This window comes from Oncorhynchus masou, chromosome 21 (assembly GCF_036934945.1).
Source record: "Oncorhynchus masou masou isolate Uvic2021 chromosome 21, UVic_Omas_1.1, whole genome shotgun sequence".
Lineage (NCBI taxonomy): Eukaryota > Metazoa > Chordata > Actinopteri > Salmoniformes > Salmonidae > Oncorhynchus > Oncorhynchus masou.
The window spans coordinates 39,523,892-39,545,400 of NC_088232.1; the positions used below are offsets into that span (position 1 = coordinate 39,523,892).

General features: G+C 45.0%; 1 protein-coding gene across 4 annotated transcripts in view; it reads left to right on the top strand.

The window, feature by feature from the left end:
- LOC135508338 (SR-related and CTD-associated factor 8-like) overlaps positions 1–21,298 on the top strand; it is a 43,492-nt gene extending 22,194 nt beyond the window's left edge. For 3 of the 4 annotated variants that reach the window (XM_064928447.1, XM_064928449.1, XM_064928450.1), the window contains exons 3-20: positions 2,338–2,382; positions 2,513–2,674; positions 2,995–3,151; positions 3,355–3,482; positions 3,709–3,930; positions 4,079–4,158; positions 4,306–4,414; positions 4,869–4,973; positions 5,192–5,310; positions 5,438–5,631; positions 8,658–8,758; positions 8,984–9,097; positions 9,308–9,464; positions 10,587–10,729; positions 12,587–12,725; positions 16,948–17,004; positions 17,146–17,358; positions 17,523–21,298. In XM_064928447.1, coding sequence (XP_064784519.1) covers positions 2,338–2,382; positions 2,513–2,674; positions 2,995–3,151; positions 3,355–3,482; positions 3,709–3,930; positions 4,079–4,158; positions 4,306–4,414; positions 4,869–4,973; positions 5,192–5,310; positions 5,438–5,631; positions 8,658–8,758; positions 8,984–9,097; positions 9,308–9,464; positions 10,587–10,729; positions 12,587–12,725; positions 16,948–17,004; positions 17,146–17,358; positions 17,523–19,831 — 4,554 coding nt within the window. In that variant the 3' untranslated portion in view covers positions 19,832–21,298. The remainder of the gene's footprint in view (positions 1–2,337; positions 2,383–2,512; positions 2,675–2,994; positions 3,152–3,354; positions 3,483–3,708; positions 3,931–4,078; positions 4,159–4,305; positions 4,415–4,868; positions 4,974–5,191; positions 5,311–5,437; positions 5,632–8,657; positions 8,759–8,983; positions 9,098–9,307; positions 9,465–10,586; positions 10,730–12,586; positions 12,726–16,947; positions 17,005–17,145; positions 17,359–17,522) is intronic. The other variant, XM_064928448.1, reaches the window with a different exon arrangement.
- Positions 21,299–21,509: the final 211 nt, after the last annotated feature.

The following is a 21,509-nucleotide window of genomic DNA, read 5'->3' on the forward strand; positions in this document are numbered from 1 at the left end:
AAAAGTGCACGCAGCTGGAGATTTGCACAATAATTTCAACGGAGTACACCAAGCGGACACCTGGTAAATGTAGTCTCTTATGGTCAATCTTCCAATGATATGCCTACAAATACGTCACAATGCTGCAGACACCTTGGGGAAACGACAGAAAATGTAGGCTCATTCCTGGCGCATTCACAGCTATATAAGGAGACATTGGAACACAGCGCATTCAAAATCTGGGGCACTTCCTGTATGAAATTTCATCTTGGTTTCGTCTGTAGCATTAGTTCTGTGGCACTCACAGACAATACCTTTGTAGTTTTGGAAACGTCAGAGTGTTTTCTTTCCAAAGCTGTCAATTATATGCATAGTCGAGCATCTTTTCGTGACAAAATATCTTGTTTAAAACGGGAACGTTTTTTTATCCAAAAATTAAGAGCGCCCCCTATATCGAAGAAGTTAAGTACTTTACACCACTGCAGGGATGTAAATACATTTGTGCAAAATAATTGAGGGAAATAAGCATTTTGTGCATGTGGAACATTTTATTTCTTCTCATGAGACATGGGACCAAAACTTTACATGTGGTGTTTATATTCTTGTACAGTATAGTACCATAGAGTAGTCTGTACTCCCTACTGTGATCTGGAGAAATAAGGCAACTTTAGCGCCACATGCTGGCAGTTCTAGTGCTGGTCTCATGACCCCAGTTATCCCATATAGCCCTGTGGTCCACTTTGACTTGATGCGATTGCATGTTTGAATCACTTGTTTTTGCCCTCATACAAGCTATTGAGAGCTTTCACTTATGAAATAAATGTTGCACTATATACTTTTTTAGTCTGTAATAAGATGGGTAAAAATGCTACTGTGTGTGTAAAGACATTGTGTGTAAGACAGACATCACAATGTCTTTACACAGGGGGCGTTCACTGATGCACACTGTATTATTGATTCCTATTGGCCAGAAGCACAGTAGTTGTGCACATGTAGCTCAGTTGGTAGAGCATGGTGCTTGCAACGCCAGGGTTGTAGGTTTGATTCCCACGGCGGACCAGAATGGGGGAAAAAGGTATGAAAATGTATGCGCTCACTACTGTAAGTTGCTCTGGATAAGGGCGTCTGCAAAATGACTAAAATGTAAATGCTTTCCTACATATTTTGATCCCAGCAGCACTGCAGTAAACACACCACTTGCTGTGAAGGGACAGGTGTAGTGCATCATGAGTTGGCAGTAATCTATTACAATCAATTAGAAATACTCATTAGTTCAAACCAATAATGATGTTAATATCTCTATTATTTGCTAATGGCCCAAAATCTGTTTCTATTCTCTCCATTATTATTTTCTTCTCTCTTTTTGTGGTGTGATAATTCCTGTGAAATGATCCTGCCCAATAACCTACGTTCTGTGGAGTCTTCAATTACACATGCTACATTGCCTACCACTCGCCATACTTGAGTCATCCCAAAAGTGTTTGTAGTCCCCATCTCTCCTTCCCATGTTACCAGGATATAGCTTAAATGCTACAGCAACAATTAATCAAAGGAATCGATTACTCTGTAATCTGGCAGAAGGCAGCTGAGAACATGGCTTGAATGCAAAGGAATTCATTTTGTAACAGTGCATGGGGCGGCAGGGTAGCCTAGTGGTTAGAGCGTTGGACTAGTAACCGAAAGGTTGCAAGTTCGAATCCCCGAGCTGAAAAGGTACAAATCTGTCGTTCTGCCCCTGAACAAGCAGTTAACCCACTGTTCCTAGGCCGTCATTGAAAATAAGAATTTGTTCTTAACTGACTTGCCTAGTAAAATAAAGGTAAAAAATAAAAAAATATTGCATTGAGTCAATGCCAATGCCAATATTTTTCGAGCTGTGGTCATTAGATAACTGATTCACTCTATGCAAAAAATCAAGTTATTGGGGTCTCCAGTGTTCTCCAGTGCTCTCCAGTGTTTTCCCTTTCAAGGAGTGAGAAACAACTAGGCTGAGACATCCAAACATATAAGTCTATTCATATCATTGTTAGAAAGAAAAACATGAAATTAATTTAATTCCCCGTCAATTGTTTTGTTTTTGTGTTGGAATTAGATTTATCTCAAAGTATTTCAGTATTTCACAAAATGCTTGATGACTCAGATGATGGAGTAAAGCAGCTCTAATGTGGATACTTCCGTGTTATGTGATTTTGTTTGTGTCACTTGACATGATGGAATTGCTCATGGTTTCACATACTGCTGTTGCTAATGCTATAACCGCCATCTTTGACCAGTTTCGGGTCTTTGTCTCCAGGGATGCTGTGGTTGTAGTTTTGGTGGAGTATCACAATGTCTTTTCTTGTGTTTCTTCTCTTTCAGTACTACAAACATGTTGTCCAGAGCGTGGAGAAGTTCGTTCAGAAAGTGAGTTTATTTTGGTTTCACCAGTCAAACTGAGTCAAGTAGAATACAAATCATGTTTTGAAATTGTTTGCCACTCATTTGCCCATCACCACAGAGATGCTAAACGCTCACCTTGTTTTGTGCAATCCAGTGCAAGCCAGAGTACAAGGTCCCAGGCCTGTACGTCATGGACTCCATCGTGCGGCAGTCACGACACCAGTTTGGCCAGGACAAGGATGTGTTCGCCCCGCGCTTCAGCAAAAACATAATCGGAACCTTCCAGCACCTCTACCGCTGCCCCTCAGATGACAAGGTGGGTCACAGTGGGAACAGAGCCGGCTCTCTGGTTTCTCTATTCAGAAACACTGTTCTAGTTTACCACCTTCTATTCTACCTTTGACAACACATCCTCTGTTGTTGTTAGTGAAAGATCTGATCTGTAGCATTGTTTGAAAAACGTTATTATTCAGTGTCAGTGGGGAATGAAATCAATGAATATACTATTTTAATACTCCACATTTGTAGAGTATACAGCATCAACTTTTTAGGCAGTGACTCATTCGCTGCAGTGGTCTTGTTTTGATTGAGTGGTTGTGTGTGTCAGTCTGTGATCTTCCTTCCGTTGTGTTCCAGAGTAAGATTGTCAGAGTCCTCAACCTGTGGCAGAAGAACGCTGTCTTCAAGAGTGACATCATCCAGCCGCTGCTGGACATGGCTGCAGGACTACCCCCTCCCAGTGTCACCCCTGTCATGACCAGCAGGGATGCTCCGGTCAACAACGCTACGCCTGGTCAGTCACCCAACATATAACATGCATACACATACAGCTCTATACTGACACCTGGTGGCGAAATAGTCCTTCTCCTGAACTGACATAATGTTCTGAGGCCTTTTTTGTGACCAGGCATTGCTCTCTAATCAACTTCAATTGTAGATGTTTGTTGTATTATTCATATTGATTTCTCATTATGGATTTTCTCTGTTTGTGTCCAGGTACCCCAGCGACCCCGGCCACTCCAGCCAACATCGTGTCCAGTCTGCCTGACTGGGCGTCTCAGTTTTCCAACACAGACACTGTAGCTGCTGTAGCCCAGATCCTGCAGAGTCCACAGGGACAACAGGTCAGTATATAGAAGATCCATGGTCCTCAAACAGTCAATTTAACTCAACATCAAATTTGAAGCTCAGAGAATGACACTGAATGGCTCTTTGCATCTTTGGTTTTGTTTTGACTTTTACACTTGTTGAGTCTGTGTTCTGACCGTTCTGATGCTCCTTCCTTTCCAAATGACCAACTGTAGACTTTTTGTGCATCATTCTCTATGGCTGTCTTTATCTGTGTGACAGCTCCAGCAGCTGGTGCAGAGTCTGCAGATGCAGCAGCAGAAGCCCCAGCCGTCTCTGCTGCAGGCGCTGGATGCAGGCCTGGTGGTCCAGCTGCAGGCCCTGACGGCCCAGCTCACTGCTGCCGCCTCAGCCAACCCCATGCACCTCAACCCCCTGGACCAGAGGGTTTCCTCCTTCAACAAGGTGAGGAATCAAGGACACAGACACAGAAATGGAGTGGAAGTAAGTCCCCGTGATATTAAGGGTACATTTTTAAAAATTGTTAATGTGCATTTGTGTGTGTTTTGTGTGATGTTGGTAACTATCTTCTACTACGTGTGATTCTCAAATCTATATTTTAACGACAATTGTCTTTCTCCATTTGTTGCAGAAAATGTTGGGTCATTTTGACTTTGGGAATGATTCAGAACGCTCTGAAGAATCCAAAAAGGACTCGCAATCATCCCAGATGTAAGCATGTTTTTTTAATCTACAAATCTGAGACTCTGCGGAATATGTCACAGGTTCTGTGTATGGACTTTCACTCCAAACTACCTGTGTGACGCACAGCAGTTAACTGAACTCTTGACCCCTGTCTGTCTCCCTGTTTCCCTCCAGGCCCATGGTGTCTGACTCCATCTTCCACCAGCTGGCAGAGCAGCTGCAGCAGCAGAACCTAGAGCAGTTACAGAAGCAGCTCATGGAGCACCAGCAGCACCAGCAGAAGGTACCTACACAACACACACCTTCACAGACACCCTGAGTCCCTTCCTTTACGGCCCACCCTATCCATACCGGAGCACTAGCAGCACCAGCAGAAGGTGCCTACACAACACACACCTTCACAGACACCCTTAGTCCCTTCCTTTACGGCCCACCCTATCCATACCGGAGCACTAGCAGCACCAGCAGAAGGTGCCTACACAACACACACCTTCACAGACACCCTTAGTCCCTTCCTTTACGGCCCACCCTATCCATACCGGAGCACTAGCAGCACCAGCAGAAGGTTGCTATACATCACCTCTATAAGCACAGAAATTGACTTCCCAAAACAAAGCTGCCCTGGTTCCTTTCCGAACCCCTACCTGTTTAATTTCCTACTAATTTCAAATACATTCGTCTCTTGAGACCATTGTGAGGAAAGTAGCTAGGACACTAACCAATCCGGTATTTATCAGGATGGAATCTTTGGGTCTGAGAACACATCCCAGCAGAGCAGCAGCCAATCGCATCACCCGGAGCCAGACAACAAGATTGATGACTCCATTGAAAACCAGCAGCAGGTAAGCCTTTCTTCCCTCACTGACTCATGAACTTCTCTGTGACTAAAACAGATATATAACTGCAATTGTAAGAGCTCTGTGGTAGTTGTATTTGTAAGTAGAGCTCTGTGGTAGTTGTATTTGTAAGTAGAGCTCTGTGGTAGTTGTATTTGTAAGTAGAGCTCTGTGGTAGTTGTATTTGTAAGTGGAGCTCTGTTGTAATGATGTCTGTGTTATAGGACATGGACATGGACCTGGATGACGGGCCAGAGATGGACGAAGAGATCTTCGAGCCAGAGGACAAGAAGTCCAAGACGATTGACATACAGTCAAGAACACGGTCCAGGTCACGATCGAGGTGAGTCTAAGGACCCATTCTGAGAGAAAGCGTCCACAAGGCATCTTGAGACACCTTGTAGAGGCGCATGTTGATTTTACCACAACTGCTGGCATCAAACTACCTTCAAAATAACCCTCTACTCTAGATCTCCCAGGAAGAGACGGTCCAGATCACGGTCAGGCTCTCGGAAACGGAAACATCGCAAGCGATCGCGGTCACGCTCCAGAGAACGGAAGAGGAAGTTGTCGCGGTCCTACTCCAGCGAGAGACACGCCCGCGAGCTAGAGAAAGAGCGTCAGAAAAAAGGACTGCCTCCAATCCGATCCAAGTTTCTCAGTGGTAATAAATCAAATTTTATTTGTCACATACACATGGTTAGCAGATGTTAATGCGAGTGTAGCGAAAATGCTTGTGCTTCTAGTTCCGACAATGCAGTAGTAACCAAGAAGTAATCTAACTAACAATTCCAAAACTACTGTCTTATACACACAAGTGTAAGGGGATAAAGAATATGTACATAAAGATATATGAATGTGTGATGGTACAGAGCAGCATAGGCAAGATACAGTAGATGGTATCGAGTACAGTATATACATATGAGATGAGTATGTAAACAAAGTGGCATAGTTAAAGTGGCTAGTGATACATGTATTACATAAAGATGCAGTAGATGATAGAGTACAGTATATACGTATACATATGAGATGAATAATGTAGGGTATGTAAACATTATATTACAGTGCCTTGCGAAGGTATTCGGCCCCCTTGAACTTTGCGACCTTTTGCCACATTTCAGGCTTCAAACATAAAGATATAAAACTGTATTTTTTTATGAAGAATCAACAACAAGTGGGACACAATCATGAAGTGGAACGACATTTATTGGATATTTCAAACTTTTTTAACAAATCAAAAACTGAAAAATTGGGTGTGCAAAATTATTCAGCCCCTTTACTTTTCAGTGCAGCAAACTCTCTCCAGAAGTTCAGTGAGGATCTCTGAATGATCCAATGTTGACCTAAATGACTAATGATGATAAATACAATCCACCTGTGTGTAATCAAGTCTCCGTATAAATGCACCTGCACTGTGATAGTCTCAGAGGTCCGTTAAAAGCGCAGAGAGCATCATGAAGAACAAGGAACACACCAGGCAGGTCCGAGATACTGTTGTGAAGAAGTTTAAAGCCGGATTTGAATACAAAAAGATTTCCCAAGCTTTAAACATCCCAAGGAGCACTGTGCAAGCGATAATATTGAAATGGAAGGAGTATCAGACCACTGCAAATCTACCAAGACCTGGCCGTCCCTCTAAACTTTCAGCTCATACAAGGAGAAGACTGATCAGAGATGCAGCCAAGAGGCCCATGATCACTCTGGATGAACTGCAGAGATCTACAGCTGAGGTGGGAGACTCTGTCCATAGGACAACAATCAGTCATATATTGCACAAATCTGGCCTTTATGGAAGTGGCAAGAAAAAAGCCATTTCTTAAAGATATCCATAAAAAGTGTCATTTAAAGTTTGCCACAAGCCACCTGGGAGACACACCAAACATGTGGAAGAAGGTGCTCTGGTCAGATGAAACCAAAATTGAACTTTTTGGCAACAATGCAAAACGTTATGTTTGGCGTAAAAGCAACACTGCTCATCACAATGAACACACCATCCCCACTGTCAAACATGGTGGTGGCAGCATCATGGTTTGGGCCTGCTTTTCTTCAGCAGGGACAGGGAAGATGGTTAAAATTGATGGGAAGATGGATGGATCCAAATACAGGACCATTCTGGAAGAACCTGATGGAGTCTGCAAAAGACCTGAGACTGGGACGGAGATTTGTCTTCCAACAAGACAATGATCAAAAACATAAATCAAAATCTACAATGGAATGGTTCAAAAATAAACATATCCAGGTGTTAGAATGGCCAAGTCAAAGTCCAGACCTGAATCCAATCGAGAATCTGTGGAAAGAACTGAAAACTGCTGTTAAACAATGCTCTCCATCCAACCTCACTGAGCTCGAGCTGTTTTGCAAGGAGGAATGGGAAAACATTTCAGTCTCTCGATGTGCAAAACTGATAGAGACATACCCCAAGCGACTTACAGCTGTAATCGCAGCAAAAGGTGGCGCTACAAAGTATTAACTTTGAAGGGGGCTGAATAATTTTGCACGCCCAATTTTTTCAGTTTTTGATTTGTTAAAAAAGTTTGAAATATCCAATAAATGTCGTTCCACTTCATGATTGTGTCCCACTTGTTGTTGATTCTTCACAAAAAAATACAGTTTTATATCTTTATGTTTGAAGTCTGAAATGTGGCAAAAGGTCGCAAAGTTCAAGGGGGCCGAATACTTTCGCAAGGCACTGTAGGTAGCATTGTTTAAAGTGGCTAGTGATATATTTTACATCCTTTCCCATCAATTCCCATTATTAAAGTGGCTGGAGTTGAGTCGGTGTGTTGGCAGCAGCCACTCAATGTTAGTGGTGGCTGTTTAACAGTCTGATGGCCTTGAGATAGAAGCTGTTTTTCAGTCTCTCGGTCCCAGCTTTGATGCACCTGTACTGACCTCGCCTTCTGGATGATAGTGGGGTGAACAGGCAGTGGCTCGGGTGGTTGTTTTCCTTGATGATCTTTATGACCTTCCTGTAACATCGGGTGGTGTAGGTGTCCTGGAGGGCAGGTAGTTTGCCCCCGGTGATGCGTTGTGCAGACCTCACTAGCCTCTGGACAGCCTTACGGTTGTGGGCGGAGCAGTTGCCGTACCAGGCGGTGACACAGCCCGCCAGGATCCTCTCGATTGTGCATCTGTAGAAGTTTGTGAGTGCTTTTGGTGACAAGCCAAATTTCTTCAGCCTCCTGAGGTTGAAGAGGCGCTGCTGTGCCTTCTTCACGATGCTGTCTGTGTGGGTGGACCAATTCAGTTTGTCTGTGATGTGTATGCCGAGGAACTTAAAACGTACTACCCTCTCCACTACTGTTCCATCGATGTGGATAGGGGGTGTTCCCTCTGCTATTTCCTGAAGTCCACAATCATCTCCTTAGTTTTGTTGATGTTGAGTGTGAGGTTATTTTCCTGACACCACACTCCGAGGGCCCTCACCTCCTCCCTGTAGGCCGTCTCGTCGTTGTTGGTAATCAAGCCTACCACTGTTGTGTCGTCCGCAAACTTGATGATTGAGTTGGAAGCGGAGTGGAGATGTTGTTGCCTACCCCTACCAGCCCCCGATTAGCGCTTCACTGACCTTTTAATGTGTTAGTGTATCACTACTCATGAAAATCTCCAAACTCCAATCTCCTTTTACTGTTTATCATCCTTGGTACCTTAAATGTGTTCTAAGCCTCCATCTCTTCTGTGTGTCCCCAGTGTGCAGCACCACTCTGTGGGTGGGACAGGTAGACAAGAAGGCCACTCCGCAGGACCTCACCAATCTGTTTGAAGAGTTTGGTCAGATTGAGTCTATCAATGTAAGTAGAGCACTCGCTGTCTGTCTGAGCTTGACTTCATTAACTGGTGCTCATTATGTGGGTACGCAAGCTCTGTCACCTCTGACCGGAGGGAAATATTTATTATCTTGACAGTCCACTTTAAAGGACTCACCCGTTGCTCTTTAAGCCAGGCCAGGCATTTCTCATTAGCAAGTTCTGACCATCTGTCTTTCTGTACATCCCTTTCTCACTCTCCTTCTATAGATGATCCCTCCACGTGGCTGTGCCTACATCTGTATGGTCCACAGACAGGATGCCTACCAAGCCAGACAGAAACTCAGCACTGGTTCACACAAGATCGTCTCCAAGGTCATTAAGGTAAAGTCTGGCGTGATGTGATTGCCACTTCACTGCGGTTAGGGTATGTCCTCTGTGTGTGTTAATGTTTTCAAATCTCTTGGGTGGCTCGCTAAGCATACCACTGACCTCATAGCAACCCAGCCATGACATATTTCCTACTCTCCTGTTTCTACTTAAATACTCTTGATATTGCTGCTCTTTCATGTATCCGCTGACATTTGTGTTCAGATCGCTTGGGCGCTGAATAAGGGAGTGAAGCAGGAGTATAAGCAGTTGTGGGACATGGACCTGGGGGTCACCTACATCCCCTGGGAGAAGGTCAAGCTGGACGACCTGGATGGCTTCGCTGAGGGAGGCATGATCGACCAGGAGACTGTCAACGCCGGTGAGCAGACGCAGCAAAGGACACAGGCACACACAGAAATTAACACTACGGGTGTTTCTCAATATGCATACTACCGTGCACCACACTCATGCTCCGAGTGCATTCTCAGAGGACATTCTCTTGAGAATGCATAAAACATTCACTACTGTATTACCTCACGCTGCACCTCTCCATTCACTGGACCTTCTTCCGGCCAGGACAATGGCATCAATAGAGACGACACAAGATATACACAAAGCTATCAGCTAGCTAGATGTGAATCGTAATAATCAAACTAACCAGATAGTTTAACAGGCAAAAATGATTTAAAACTAATGCCATACAAGGTCATTCATTGTGGCTATCAAGCCAGCTAACAGTAGTAGCTAACCAGTAAACATTAACCCTATTAACTTGGGCTTGCGTTCTATGCACTCGACAGTGGGTATTGTAGGCAGCTAAACATGCCAAAATGAACAGAGTATGTATTAATGTATCAAAATAAAATATTGTAGTCAGGCAACATATGAGATGTGAATGGGCAACATTTAATTCAGTCAGTTTATTTTCTCACTTCAGCTTAAATAATGGCCGCCATTGATTTCAATAAATGTTGTGTTGTTTTTTTACATGGTGCATCATATTTCTGTGGATACTTTCAGTTGAAGCTTGCATCGATGCATGCTTCAAAATACTTACCAACGGAGTACGCGTCCAAATAGCGCACAGTTTCACATACTTTGATGTGGACTCATACTCCGACCCTAGTATGCATTTTGAGAAACATCCTCATGCTCACTCATATATACAAACAAAAGACATACACACTAGACAGGCACAGGAATTACAAGCCCAACACTACTGCTTACTCATATATATATACAAACAAAAGACATACACAGGCACAGGAATTACAAGCCCAACACTACTGCTCACTCATAAACAGGCGTCACACACTCAAATTAACTCTCTGAACACCAACCACAAATATTTAATGCCGTTTGGTTATTTGGAGTTTATCAGAGTAGGAAGTCCCACGGATAAATATAGTACTGGAGAGATGCAGCCCAGCAGGTCAAAGTAAATGTGACTGTCATACAGTGAATTTTCTTCTCTAACCCCCTCTGTGTTTCTTAACTGTAGAGTGGGAAGCAGCCAAAAATGCACCAGAGCCAGTGAAGGAAGTGGTGAGCCAGGCTGTTAGCGCTGAACCCATGGCAGCCACTAATTCCCAACAGACCCAACAAAAGGCCTTCATCCAACAAGTCTCCATGATGCCTGTGCAGGTACCCAAACATCTAATATAAAACTAGAGTGGTGTGTTTTTGTGAGAAAGCGTGCCGGAGGGTGGAACACCCACTGTGAAATTGCTATCAATCAACTCTTTACAATTCCCATGCACACATGATGTGGCTGTGAAGTTGGTTATTTTACAAGATAACTGTTAGTGTACAAGTTGATCACACATTAATTCACTGGGCCCTTCACGTTTCTATGGTTCCTCTCCCATTTCCTTTGTACTGAGTGTCTTCCGTGGAGCCAGTCAGTCAGTGATGTGAAACTGAACACCATAAACTTCCTGTGATTGGTGCTAGCTCCTGCCCTGTCTATGGGGTGCTTAGCCTCAAGTATTCAGTCCTTTGTGACGGGGTTGATAGGGTTGTTCAGTGAATGCAGGATGCACGGCCTGTGTTTGTTTGCTCGTGGGTGGGCCTAATGAGAAGGGTTGGCTCAGTGGGTGGGGGAAGTGTTTAGTCTGGGGATTAGTATACAACTCAGCTCAGAGAAAATCACCTCTGTCGGAGTTAATCTGTCTACTAAACCCATTCATGCAATTTACCCACACACGCCCTATTCAACTCGTCAGTCAGATATTTAAGTGATAATGCCCTCGAAGCCGGTGTTTGTAGAATATATTGGCACGGGTGTTGTTGGCACTTGCCAATGTATCCTCCAAACACCAGCTTCGAGGGCATTATCACATTTATACAACCAGTTACCAACATATTCAAATATTTATTGACATATTTTCATATAATTTATTTATACTATTTCATCCTTTCACAAGATATAGGCCCAACAATTCTAGGGTTGCTACTCAAGCCGGATGGTCGTTCGTTCTATCGGTTAGGTTGCCAGAGACGGGACACCGTCGTTCAGTCTTTTTCTGAATCTGTGGATGCAACCCAGTCGTTCGTTCTAAATGTTCCATTGCCATACTGGCTGGCAACGTTCTTATCCCTTGCTTGCCAGCTAGCTAACTACGGCAAATTTACGGTCACGTCAAAAAGTGTAGCCAGAATAACAGCAAAGTAGCCGCATTTGTTTAAACTGTTTTCTGGTGACATTTATTTGCATACATCAATAACAATGAGCTAATGAGGCACAATTTCGCCTGCCAAAGAAAATGTTCTCACTCATCAGGACACTGTTGTTCAGAGGAGCTAGCCAACAACACAGTGAACACAATCACTTCAAACTGAGCTGGAAAGACAAACTAGCTACACTTCGTTATACCTTTCTTTGTGTATATTCATAAAAATTATGCCAGCTGATTCATGATTTTGACTGGCTGTGAAATGCTGCCTGCCTGTGTCTCGTCCCGACACGTTATTTACTATGGGACAGCCGGAGATCGAATTTCAATAATGAAACAATGTTGCAAATGTCGGAGAGACAGGTTTATACAAATCTCCGCTGTTGATAACTAAATGTTAGTCTAAAAGAAATGTGAGATAATGTCTAGATGCTTTTTATAGTGATCAAGTTTATAAATTGCTTGGCTGGGCTGATGAGACAGTGGATAGCGCAGTCAGATGGAACAGAGTAAGTAAGCATTTTAACGTCATAGATTTAGCCAGTGGTAACTTGTGGAAGAGACACTGGCTGGAATGTGGTTTTAACCCATCAGCATTTAGGATTAGACCCACCCGTTGTTTAATACATCTCAACTCTCAAAGCATTTAAATGTTGTTGTTTCTCATAGTATTTGTCTTAAACCATGATTATCAGTGGGAAAATATTGTTCCTCCAAATTCTTTGATTGATTGTTAAATGATATTACAGTAATCACATCTCAACCATGCATATTCATCCCAGCACTCATTTCACTGGTTTGCTCTCCTCTCTATCCTCTGTCTCAGCTCCCTGTGGCCCAGGCTGTCCCTACTGGGGGTCTTGTGCCTCCATCCTTCCCTGTTCCCATGACAATGCCCCCACCAGGCTATGGCCCCCCGCCCACCTTCCTCAGAGCAGGGTTCAACGCCTCCCAGCCTCCTCCAGGTAAGACACAGCAGTCTGCCATTAAAGAGTATTGCACAAAAAAAGTAAGGTCTATTGAACAGATTGTGAGCGAGCTAAAAAAAAAAATATATAGAATCCTAGTAGAAATAGGCTACTGTATATAAAGAGGGACAGTCATTCAAGTTAGGTCTGTCAAATGAATGCAGCACTGGAAAAAGTGCAATCCAATCCCGGTCATCTACAGGGTAAAACGTAATTTAAGATGTATATAGTGCAATAGACTACAATATTTGTTTTTCTAATTCAATATTGATTGACAATAAATAATTGTAATCAAATGAAATGTTACGGTATAATGAGTTCATTACCCTATAGCCTATAACAAAATATTAGTACAATTATGAATAGGCCTATCAGACTAGGCTTTTACTTTGAAGAAATTAAGCTTTACTAAATTTGAGGCCAGAAGGTCTATACAGTCAATTCACTCATCGCACCCTCCTTCGATTGCCTCTTCCGGTTGCCAGGAAAAGCCCCTAACGTGATCGGTGTGAAGTGTGTGCGTACCACTGGCGATGCATTTAGCAGAATATTCGGGCTGTTCTCGGCGCTGCTTGATAAATTCAAACACATTCCGTCTTGGTGCAGGCAGTAGTCTACCGGTAAAATGTAAGTTATGAATCGCAAATCACCATGTAGCTGCCACTTCGATGTCGCCAGTCATTTTTACTTCAATTTGGTTGTCAAAAATACTATCAGCTTGCACTGGATATTTGCTGAGGAATGCTAGAGCTCTCCGACCTGAGCCTGACGGGCCACAACATTATACATTGGGTTAAGTATGGGGTAGGGACAGTTTTTCCCCCATCAATAACTAAGGTATAGGCATGGCTCGGGTATCACAAAATTGTTCACTAACATTTGCTAGTGCTCTGCTGCTCAGTGCAGTCATATCTGGCTACGGTCATAACATTGTCGGAAGTGCTTCAATCTCGTCAAATATGAGACAGGATAGATTATTTCACCGACAATAATGTTTAGAATGACGAAAAGTAGCTAACAACTAACTGCTCTCATGTCTCTTCATTGAGCAGAGCAGCCCAAGTGGAGCCATTGCTATGGTTACACAGACTCAGAGCACCATGAGCAGAGCGCATGCAGAACAAGCTGCACGCAGGGAGTGAGTGACTGACAGAGAGGAGCAGCTAATGGATTTACTAATGGAGGAAGTTATTTCGGATTTCAGGCAGGGCCTTACATTTGGCAGAAGCAATCAGGCCTAGGTAGGGTAGGGCCTTAAAATTCATGCCCATGCAGGGTGTCATGTAAAGATCTTCCCATCGTGAAATAGTTCCCAATCGTTCTGATTGTGACGTCATGCTGTAAAATTTCTCCCAGCGTGAAAATGTTCCCAGTTCATTAATTGCACGTGCGTCTTCATATGGGTGGCTGAGCTCATCTCTTTATATGCGGATGGCTGAGCTCATCTCTTTATATGTGGATGGCTGAGCTCATCTCTTTATGTGTGGATGGCTGAGCTCATCTCTTTATGTGTGGATGGCTGAGCTCATCTCTTTATGTGTGGATGGCTGAGCTCATCTCTTTATGTGTGGATGGCTGGATGCTGAGCATCTCTTTATGTGTGGATGGCTGAGCTCATCTCTTTATGTGTGGATGGCTGAGCTCATCTTTTTATGTGTGGGATGGCTGAGCTCATCTCTTTTTATGTGTGGATGGCTGAGCTACTCTCTTTATGTGTGGATGGCTGATGGCTGAGCATCTCTTTATATGTGGATGGCTGGCTGATGCTGAGCATCTCTTTATGTGTGGATGGCTGAGCTCATCTCTTTATATGTGGATGGCTGGATGGCTGATCTCTTTATATGCGGATGGCTGAGCTCATCTCTTTATGTGTGGATGGCTGAGCTCATCTCTTTATGTGCGGATGGCTGAGCTCATCTCTATATGCGGGTGGCTGAGCTCATCTCTTTATATGCGGATGGCTGAGCTCATCTCTTTATATGCGGATGGCTGAGCTCATCTCTTTATGTGTGGATGGCTGAGCTCATCTCTTTATGTGTGGATGGCTGGCTCATGGCTGAGCTCATCTCTTTATATGTGGATGGCTGAGCTCATCTCTTTATATGTGGATGGCTGAGCTCATCTCTTTATGTGTGGATGGCTGAGCTCATCTCTTTATGTGTGGATGTGTGGATGGCTGAGCTCATCTCTTTATGTGTGGATGGCTGAGCTCATCTCTTTATGCTGAGCTCATCATGGCTGAGCTCTCTTTTATGTGTGGATGGCTGAGCTCATCTCTTTATATGTGGATGGCTGAGCTCATCTCTTTATGTGGGATGGCTGAGCTCATCTCTTTATGTGTGGATGGCTGAGCTATATGTGGATGGCTGAGCTCATCTCTTTATGTGTGGATGGCTGAGCTCATCTCTTTATGTGTGGATGGCTGAGCTCATCTCTTTATGTGTGGATGGCTGAGCTCATCTCTTTATGTGTGGATGGCTGAGCTCATCTCTTTATGTGTGGATGGCTGAGCTCATCTCTTTATGTGTGGATGGATGGCTGAGCTCATCTCTTTATGTGTGGATGGCTGAGCTCATCTCTTTATGTGTGGATGGCTGAGCTCATCTCTTTATGTGTGGATGGCTGAGCTCATCTCTTTATATGTGGATGGCTGAGCTCATCTCTTTATGTGTGGATGGCTGAGCTCATCTCTTTATGTGTGGATGTTTCATCTCTTTATGTGTGGATGGCCCTTCTCTCGATCCTCAAAAATCTCTTTATATGTGGATGGCTGTTCTGTGGGCATGTGCATTTGCTTCACACATCTGCCAGTCAATGGTGGCCATGAGTATTGACACTGACCAATTCAGAAGCTTGTTGAGGCGTGAGGTCAGTATATAAACACCAGGACCTGCGCGTCTTAAGTGCTGAGGGTTGATGTCAGGGATGTAAAGTACTTTAATTTGTAAAAAATACTTAAGTTGTTTTTTTGGGGTGTCTATACTTTACATTTACATTACATTTAAGTCATTTAGCAGACGCTCTTATCCAGAGCGACTTACAAATTGGCAACTTTTACTTCACTACGTTCCTAAAGAAAATAATGTACTTTTTACACATTCATTTTTCCTGACACCCAAAAGTACTCGTTACATTTTGACAGGAAAATTATCCAATTCACACACTAATCAAGAGAACATCCCTTGTGATCCCTACTTCCTCTTATCTGGAGGACTCACTAAACACAAATGCTTTGTTTGTAAATTATGTCTGAGTGTTGGAGTGTGCCCCTGGCTATCCGTAATTTGAAAAAAAAAATGGAAAAAATGGTTCCGTCTGTTTTGCTTAATATAAGGAATTTGAAATGATTATTTTTAGTAGCAATTCCATTTACTTTTAATACTTAAGTTTATTTAAAACCAAATACTTTTAGACTTTTACTCAACTAGTATTTTAATGGGTGACTTTCACTTTGACTTGTGTCATTTTCTATTAAGGTATCTTTACTTTTTATTCAAGTATGACAATTAAGTACTTTTTACACCACTGGTTGGTGTGAGGAGAGATTTTTGGCAATTGCAAAGACTTGGGCGCTACGGTAGAGTGTGAGAGAAATACGAGCTCAGCCATCCACATAAAGAGGCGCACATGCAATTATTGAACTGGGAACATTTTCATACTGAGAATTTTTACATGACGTAACAATCAGAACGATTGGGAAGTATTTCACGCTGGGAAGATTTTTATGTGACACAGGGCTCTAATCGCTGGCCAGTTGTTTTGTTCCATGATGACGTTGTTGTTTCAGGTATTAATTGCTTCTAATAGGTCAGAAAATGATGCATTAACCGTGAATTTAACCGACTGTTTATAACGAGGGATGCCACACCACGTTTATCCTGGACACATAAATACTAGGAATTTGCGCTGGCCTCAGCTACGCTGGCATGCGAGAGAAATTAAACATCTCCACAGTGTGTACCACTGTCCAATCCAAGGCCCAAACATGACAAGTGAGTGATCTGAGGAGGTTTGGTCTTTGATTCTCGCGCATCAGCTTGGGAAATCCTCAAGGGAAAGTGGACAGTGCATTATATGAACAAAGCACTGCATAAATTGGCCAAATTATACATATTTCAATAAGGGGAGAAACGTGAAGCAGGGCATCCGTTTAACAGTAAAGGAAGTAATGATTTATTGTTAAAGTAATGATAATGGTGTGTTGTATCCCCCCCTGTAGGTTTCATGCAGGCAGCAGGTGTTCCTCAGCAAGCAGGCATGGGCTCAGCTCCTATATGTAAGTATAGCATGTCTATAGACACCATGATGTGGCATTACTTTGAGTAAATATTGCCAGATAATATTAAAATGTTATGTGATATGCTTTATTTAAAATAGACAAATCTGACAGATGGTTTGTTCTGTTCCTCTCTTGCAGCTCTGGTGCAGCCCTCCATGTCGCAGGCTCAGGACAGCATGAAGGACTCCCCGTACGGAGCCACTGTCCCAGGAAGCTACATGCCCTCTGCCATCCCTGGACAAGGGGTCTTCAACCCGCTTCAACCTGGAGTCCAGACGCAGCAAGGAGCCAATGACAAGACGGGCCAATCTGCTGATGGCATGGACGCTGCTGCAGAGTTAGTACTGCAAGGTAAACTATAATCTAGGCTTCAGGTGAAAGCTTTGCCATTCTTTTGTCTGTTCTTAATGACCCATTTTGAAATCTTTTGAAAAATGTCTCACTTTCTCAAGACTTTGCTGCTGATACCTGTTTTTTTGCCATTAAATAACTTTTTGTGTTCCTCTTCTCTCTAGGTATGCAAAATGCAATGAGTCGTCGTATGGGTCTTCTCGGGATGCACCCCTCAGCCTCCCTCACCCACCCCCTACAACAGCAGGGCCTGCCTGGCCAGAGGATGCCTGGGCTAATGCCGCTGGACCTCCGGCCTAGTATGCTCCAGGGAGCCGGGGCCCGCTTCCCCCTCCTGATGCAGCAGGGCCTGTCCCAACAGAGTATCCTGGATGCCTCCCTCCATGCACAGGCCCGCGCCAGAGCGGCCTCCCAGATGGACCACTTCAACAGGGCCGAAGGGGCCTTCAACCGGGGTCCCAACCCCCCAAATGAAAACATGTCTAAGGCTGAAGACCAGCCTTCCTCTCGGGCAGACGAGAGCCAGCAGGGGAGGGACCAAGACTACCGCTTCCCCCCGCCCCAGGAGAAGCAGAGCACAGGCCTGCTGAGGACACCTCCCCCGGATCACAGGGAGTCCATGGGTGGAGGTGGACGTGGTGGGGGAGCTGGTGGTGGGGGTATGGGCGGAGGAGGAGGCAGACCTGCCCTGCTGCAGACCCCAGTGAGGGAGCCAGCTAGAGACAGCGTGGTAGGGCGGCTTCAGGCCCTCGCCGGCTTCACCCCCCAGACCCAGAGTCGCTGGGGGCCACCTAGAGGGGACTTTGATGAGCGTGACATGCGGGGCTCACCAGCCGGGGTCTCCAAGGGCTTCCAGGAGGAGCGCCCTGGCTCCAACCAGGGGCAGAACTTTCCCAACCGCTTTGAGAACCAGAACCGCGCTGGGGCAGGAGGAGTAGGTGCTGGTGGTCCTGGTGGCGGGGTTGTTGGAGGGGGCCCGGCGTGGAGTCGTGGTGGAGCTGCAGCACCGTTCGCTGATGCTGACATGCCACAGGACTTGGATGAGCGCCGGCGCGCTTGGGACAGGCAGCAACGGGAGAGGGACGACAGGGAATTTGACTTAAGGAAGGAGATGAACGGCAACCGCCGTGAGAGAGATAGCCGCGAGAAAGACCGGGAGAGGGAGAGAGAGAGGGAACGAGAGAGAGAAAGGGACCATGGCCGTGAGCGTGGCAACCGTGAACGAGAGCAGGAGTGCGACCGGGAGAGAGAGCGTGAAAAGGAGAGGGAGAAGGATCGGGAGAGAGAACGTGAGCGGGACCGTAACAAGCGTGGAGCCTGGACACCTCTTCTCCCTCTACCACAACCCCTACTTCCTACTCCTGCCCTGACCCCAACCCTCTCCCTGACCCAAGGCAAATCACAGGCCCTGCTGCAACTACAGTCCAGGCTTCAACCTAAACCTGGATTCCTAACTAAACCGGGTCTGCTTCAAACTCCAATCCTCCTAACTCGGTCAACATCTCAAGCCCCAACCAAGTTCCTTCAAGCCCCATCCCAGTCTCCAACTCAAGCCAAGAATGAAGCCCTCCCCGGGCCTAAGCCCCAGACAGAGTCCCAGTCCTCTACCCAGACCCATGCTTCCCCTAAGTCTGAGTCCTCACCCCAGACCAAATCCTCTCCTCAGAACCAGTCATCACCCCAAAACCTGGTTTCCCCTCAGGCCCAATTGCCGTCCCCTCCCCAGGCCCAGTCCCCGCCATGGGCACAGCTCCCATCACAGGCCCTGTCCCCACCACAGGCTCTAACGCCACCACAGGCCCTGTCCCCACCACCGGCACAGTCGCCTCCCCAGGCCTTGTCCCCACCACCGGCACAGTCGCCTCCCCAGGCCCTGTCCCCACCACCGGCACAGTCGCCTCCCCAGGCCTTGTCCCCACCACCGGCACAGTCGCCTCCCCAGGCCTTGTCCCCACCACCGGCACAGTCGCCTCCCCAGGCCCTGTCCCCACCACCTGCACAGTCGCCTCCCCAGGCCCTGTCCCCACCACCTGCACAGTCGCCCCCCCAGGCCCTGTCCCCAACATCGGCACAGTTGCCACCCCAGGCCCCGTCGCCACACCAGGAGATCACTGACACCCAGGAAGAGCCAGAGAAACTCCAGGAAGAACCCATGGAAGAGCCTGAACCCATAGAGGAACCTCCATCTCAGTTGGTCTATGGGACGGGGTTGAGGATGGACACTGACGTAGTGGCTGAGCCCACACCTGAACGGGCTCCCACCCCTACCCTCTCCCTCACTCCAGCCCCACTCTCAATGTCACCTGTCCTCACACACCGCTCTGAGGAACCCCAATGCCTGCCGGAACCCCTGGACATGCAGCAACCACCACAGCATGCCTCCTCCTCCCCTAAGGACAATGGACTGAGTGAGCCGATGGAGGAAGCTGAGAAACAGCCAGTGGTAGAGCAAACTGACACTGAGGGGACATAATCATCACTCAGTAGGTAAAGATCATTTTGTAAAGTTGTCTCTTCTCTGTACTCATGTCAGCCACCCACAGGACCCTGGGTAGTTATTTGCATAATATTGTCTGATGACCTAACAACTGATTTTATTTCTCACATAACGGTGTACTTCAATAGATGGCTCGCTAGCTGATTAAATGGTAGGTGATTATGTTTTTCAATATTTTCTTTCTTTCTTTTTTTTTTAAGTTGTAATGCCACCCCACGATTTAAAGCTTGGTGAATTTTAATGAAAATTGCTTGCCAAAATGTTTGAATTGTAAATGAGAAAAAGAGCTTTGACCTTCCTATGGAAGAGTGTACGGATCCTGGCTGTTTCCACTGAATTGAATCCAGATGAGGGAATACTTGAAAACTGCAGTCACTGGCCTGTTTTTTTCTCTTCTTTTAAAATATGCTGCAGCAAAGTTTTAAATGAATGCCTTTGTGGTGTCCTATATATATGCTTCTGGTCTATAAGCAGAATATAGCCTACATACAGTAAGAACCGTACAGTTGCTTCTAAAAAGGAACATACTAAAAGATTAAAAACATGACCTGTGTTATCCCCAAAAGAAATGTCTGTGATTTGTTCATCATAATGCAGTGATTCAAAGGACAAAGTAAGCCAGAGAGAAAAAAAAATATATATATATTTTTTTTTTAAAGGATGGTGGATGTTGGGTGCATTCTGTTTTAGTTTGAAATAAACATGCTTTGTTTGTTAACAAATGCTTTAGGACTGTATTTTCTGACCCAGGACCAGTGGAATAATGTTTTACACATAGACTATAATCTTTTTGCGGTGGTGTCACATACAAACAGCTGTGTCACTACAGTAGTTAGACCATTGACTTGATGTTGTCCTCCCCCATTAAGTCAGGCAGGATGTTAAAGTGCCTGTACTTTGACATCAATCTATTCTATCTAAACCGCTCTTAAATTTGTTGTTTGCGACCATGGGATTAATTTGTTATGTTAGCTTCTGCGCACTCTGTACTTCCCTATACTTCTGTTTTGTGGGTGACTTTGGGATCGGACTGTGCCTTCTTGATTTGATTATTGTTCAGCATAATGTCACCAAATACACCACACTATGCTCAATGTGCTGCTTTGGTTTCCCTGAGGCTGTACAACCCCTCAGAGAGACAGCAGTCTGTCCAGCAAGCTGACAACACAGACAATTATCTCCTTTGTCTGTGTGATCATAGCTGAGCAGCCTATACACCATTTAGCCTATGTATACGGGGAATCAACCAGTCTGTTTACTCCATCGTTGTGTGCATGCTGGTCTGTAGCCATTTATTCTCCTTTGTCTTGTTCACTTCATACTTCTTCAGTGCATTTCTGTTGAGACACTACTACCAGGACAGGTTCAATAGTCTGAAGTTCTCTCAGAGAAGCAAATGTCATAAGAGTTGTGAAGTTGAATAAAGTTGAAGGTAAATCAGCATTTTTTTCCTTATTGTCATAAATCCTAATCTGGGTAGATTAGGGACCAGGATCCTTGTTCCACACACCATTACACCCCCTGTTTTAGCCTCTGTACTATAGATCAGGCTGCACAGTTAGACCACAGAAGGCATTCCACATGTTTTCATGGCTGTCATTTGAAATTCAAAAGGCCCAATCAAGGACATTACCAAGAGTTTGACTTTTATTCC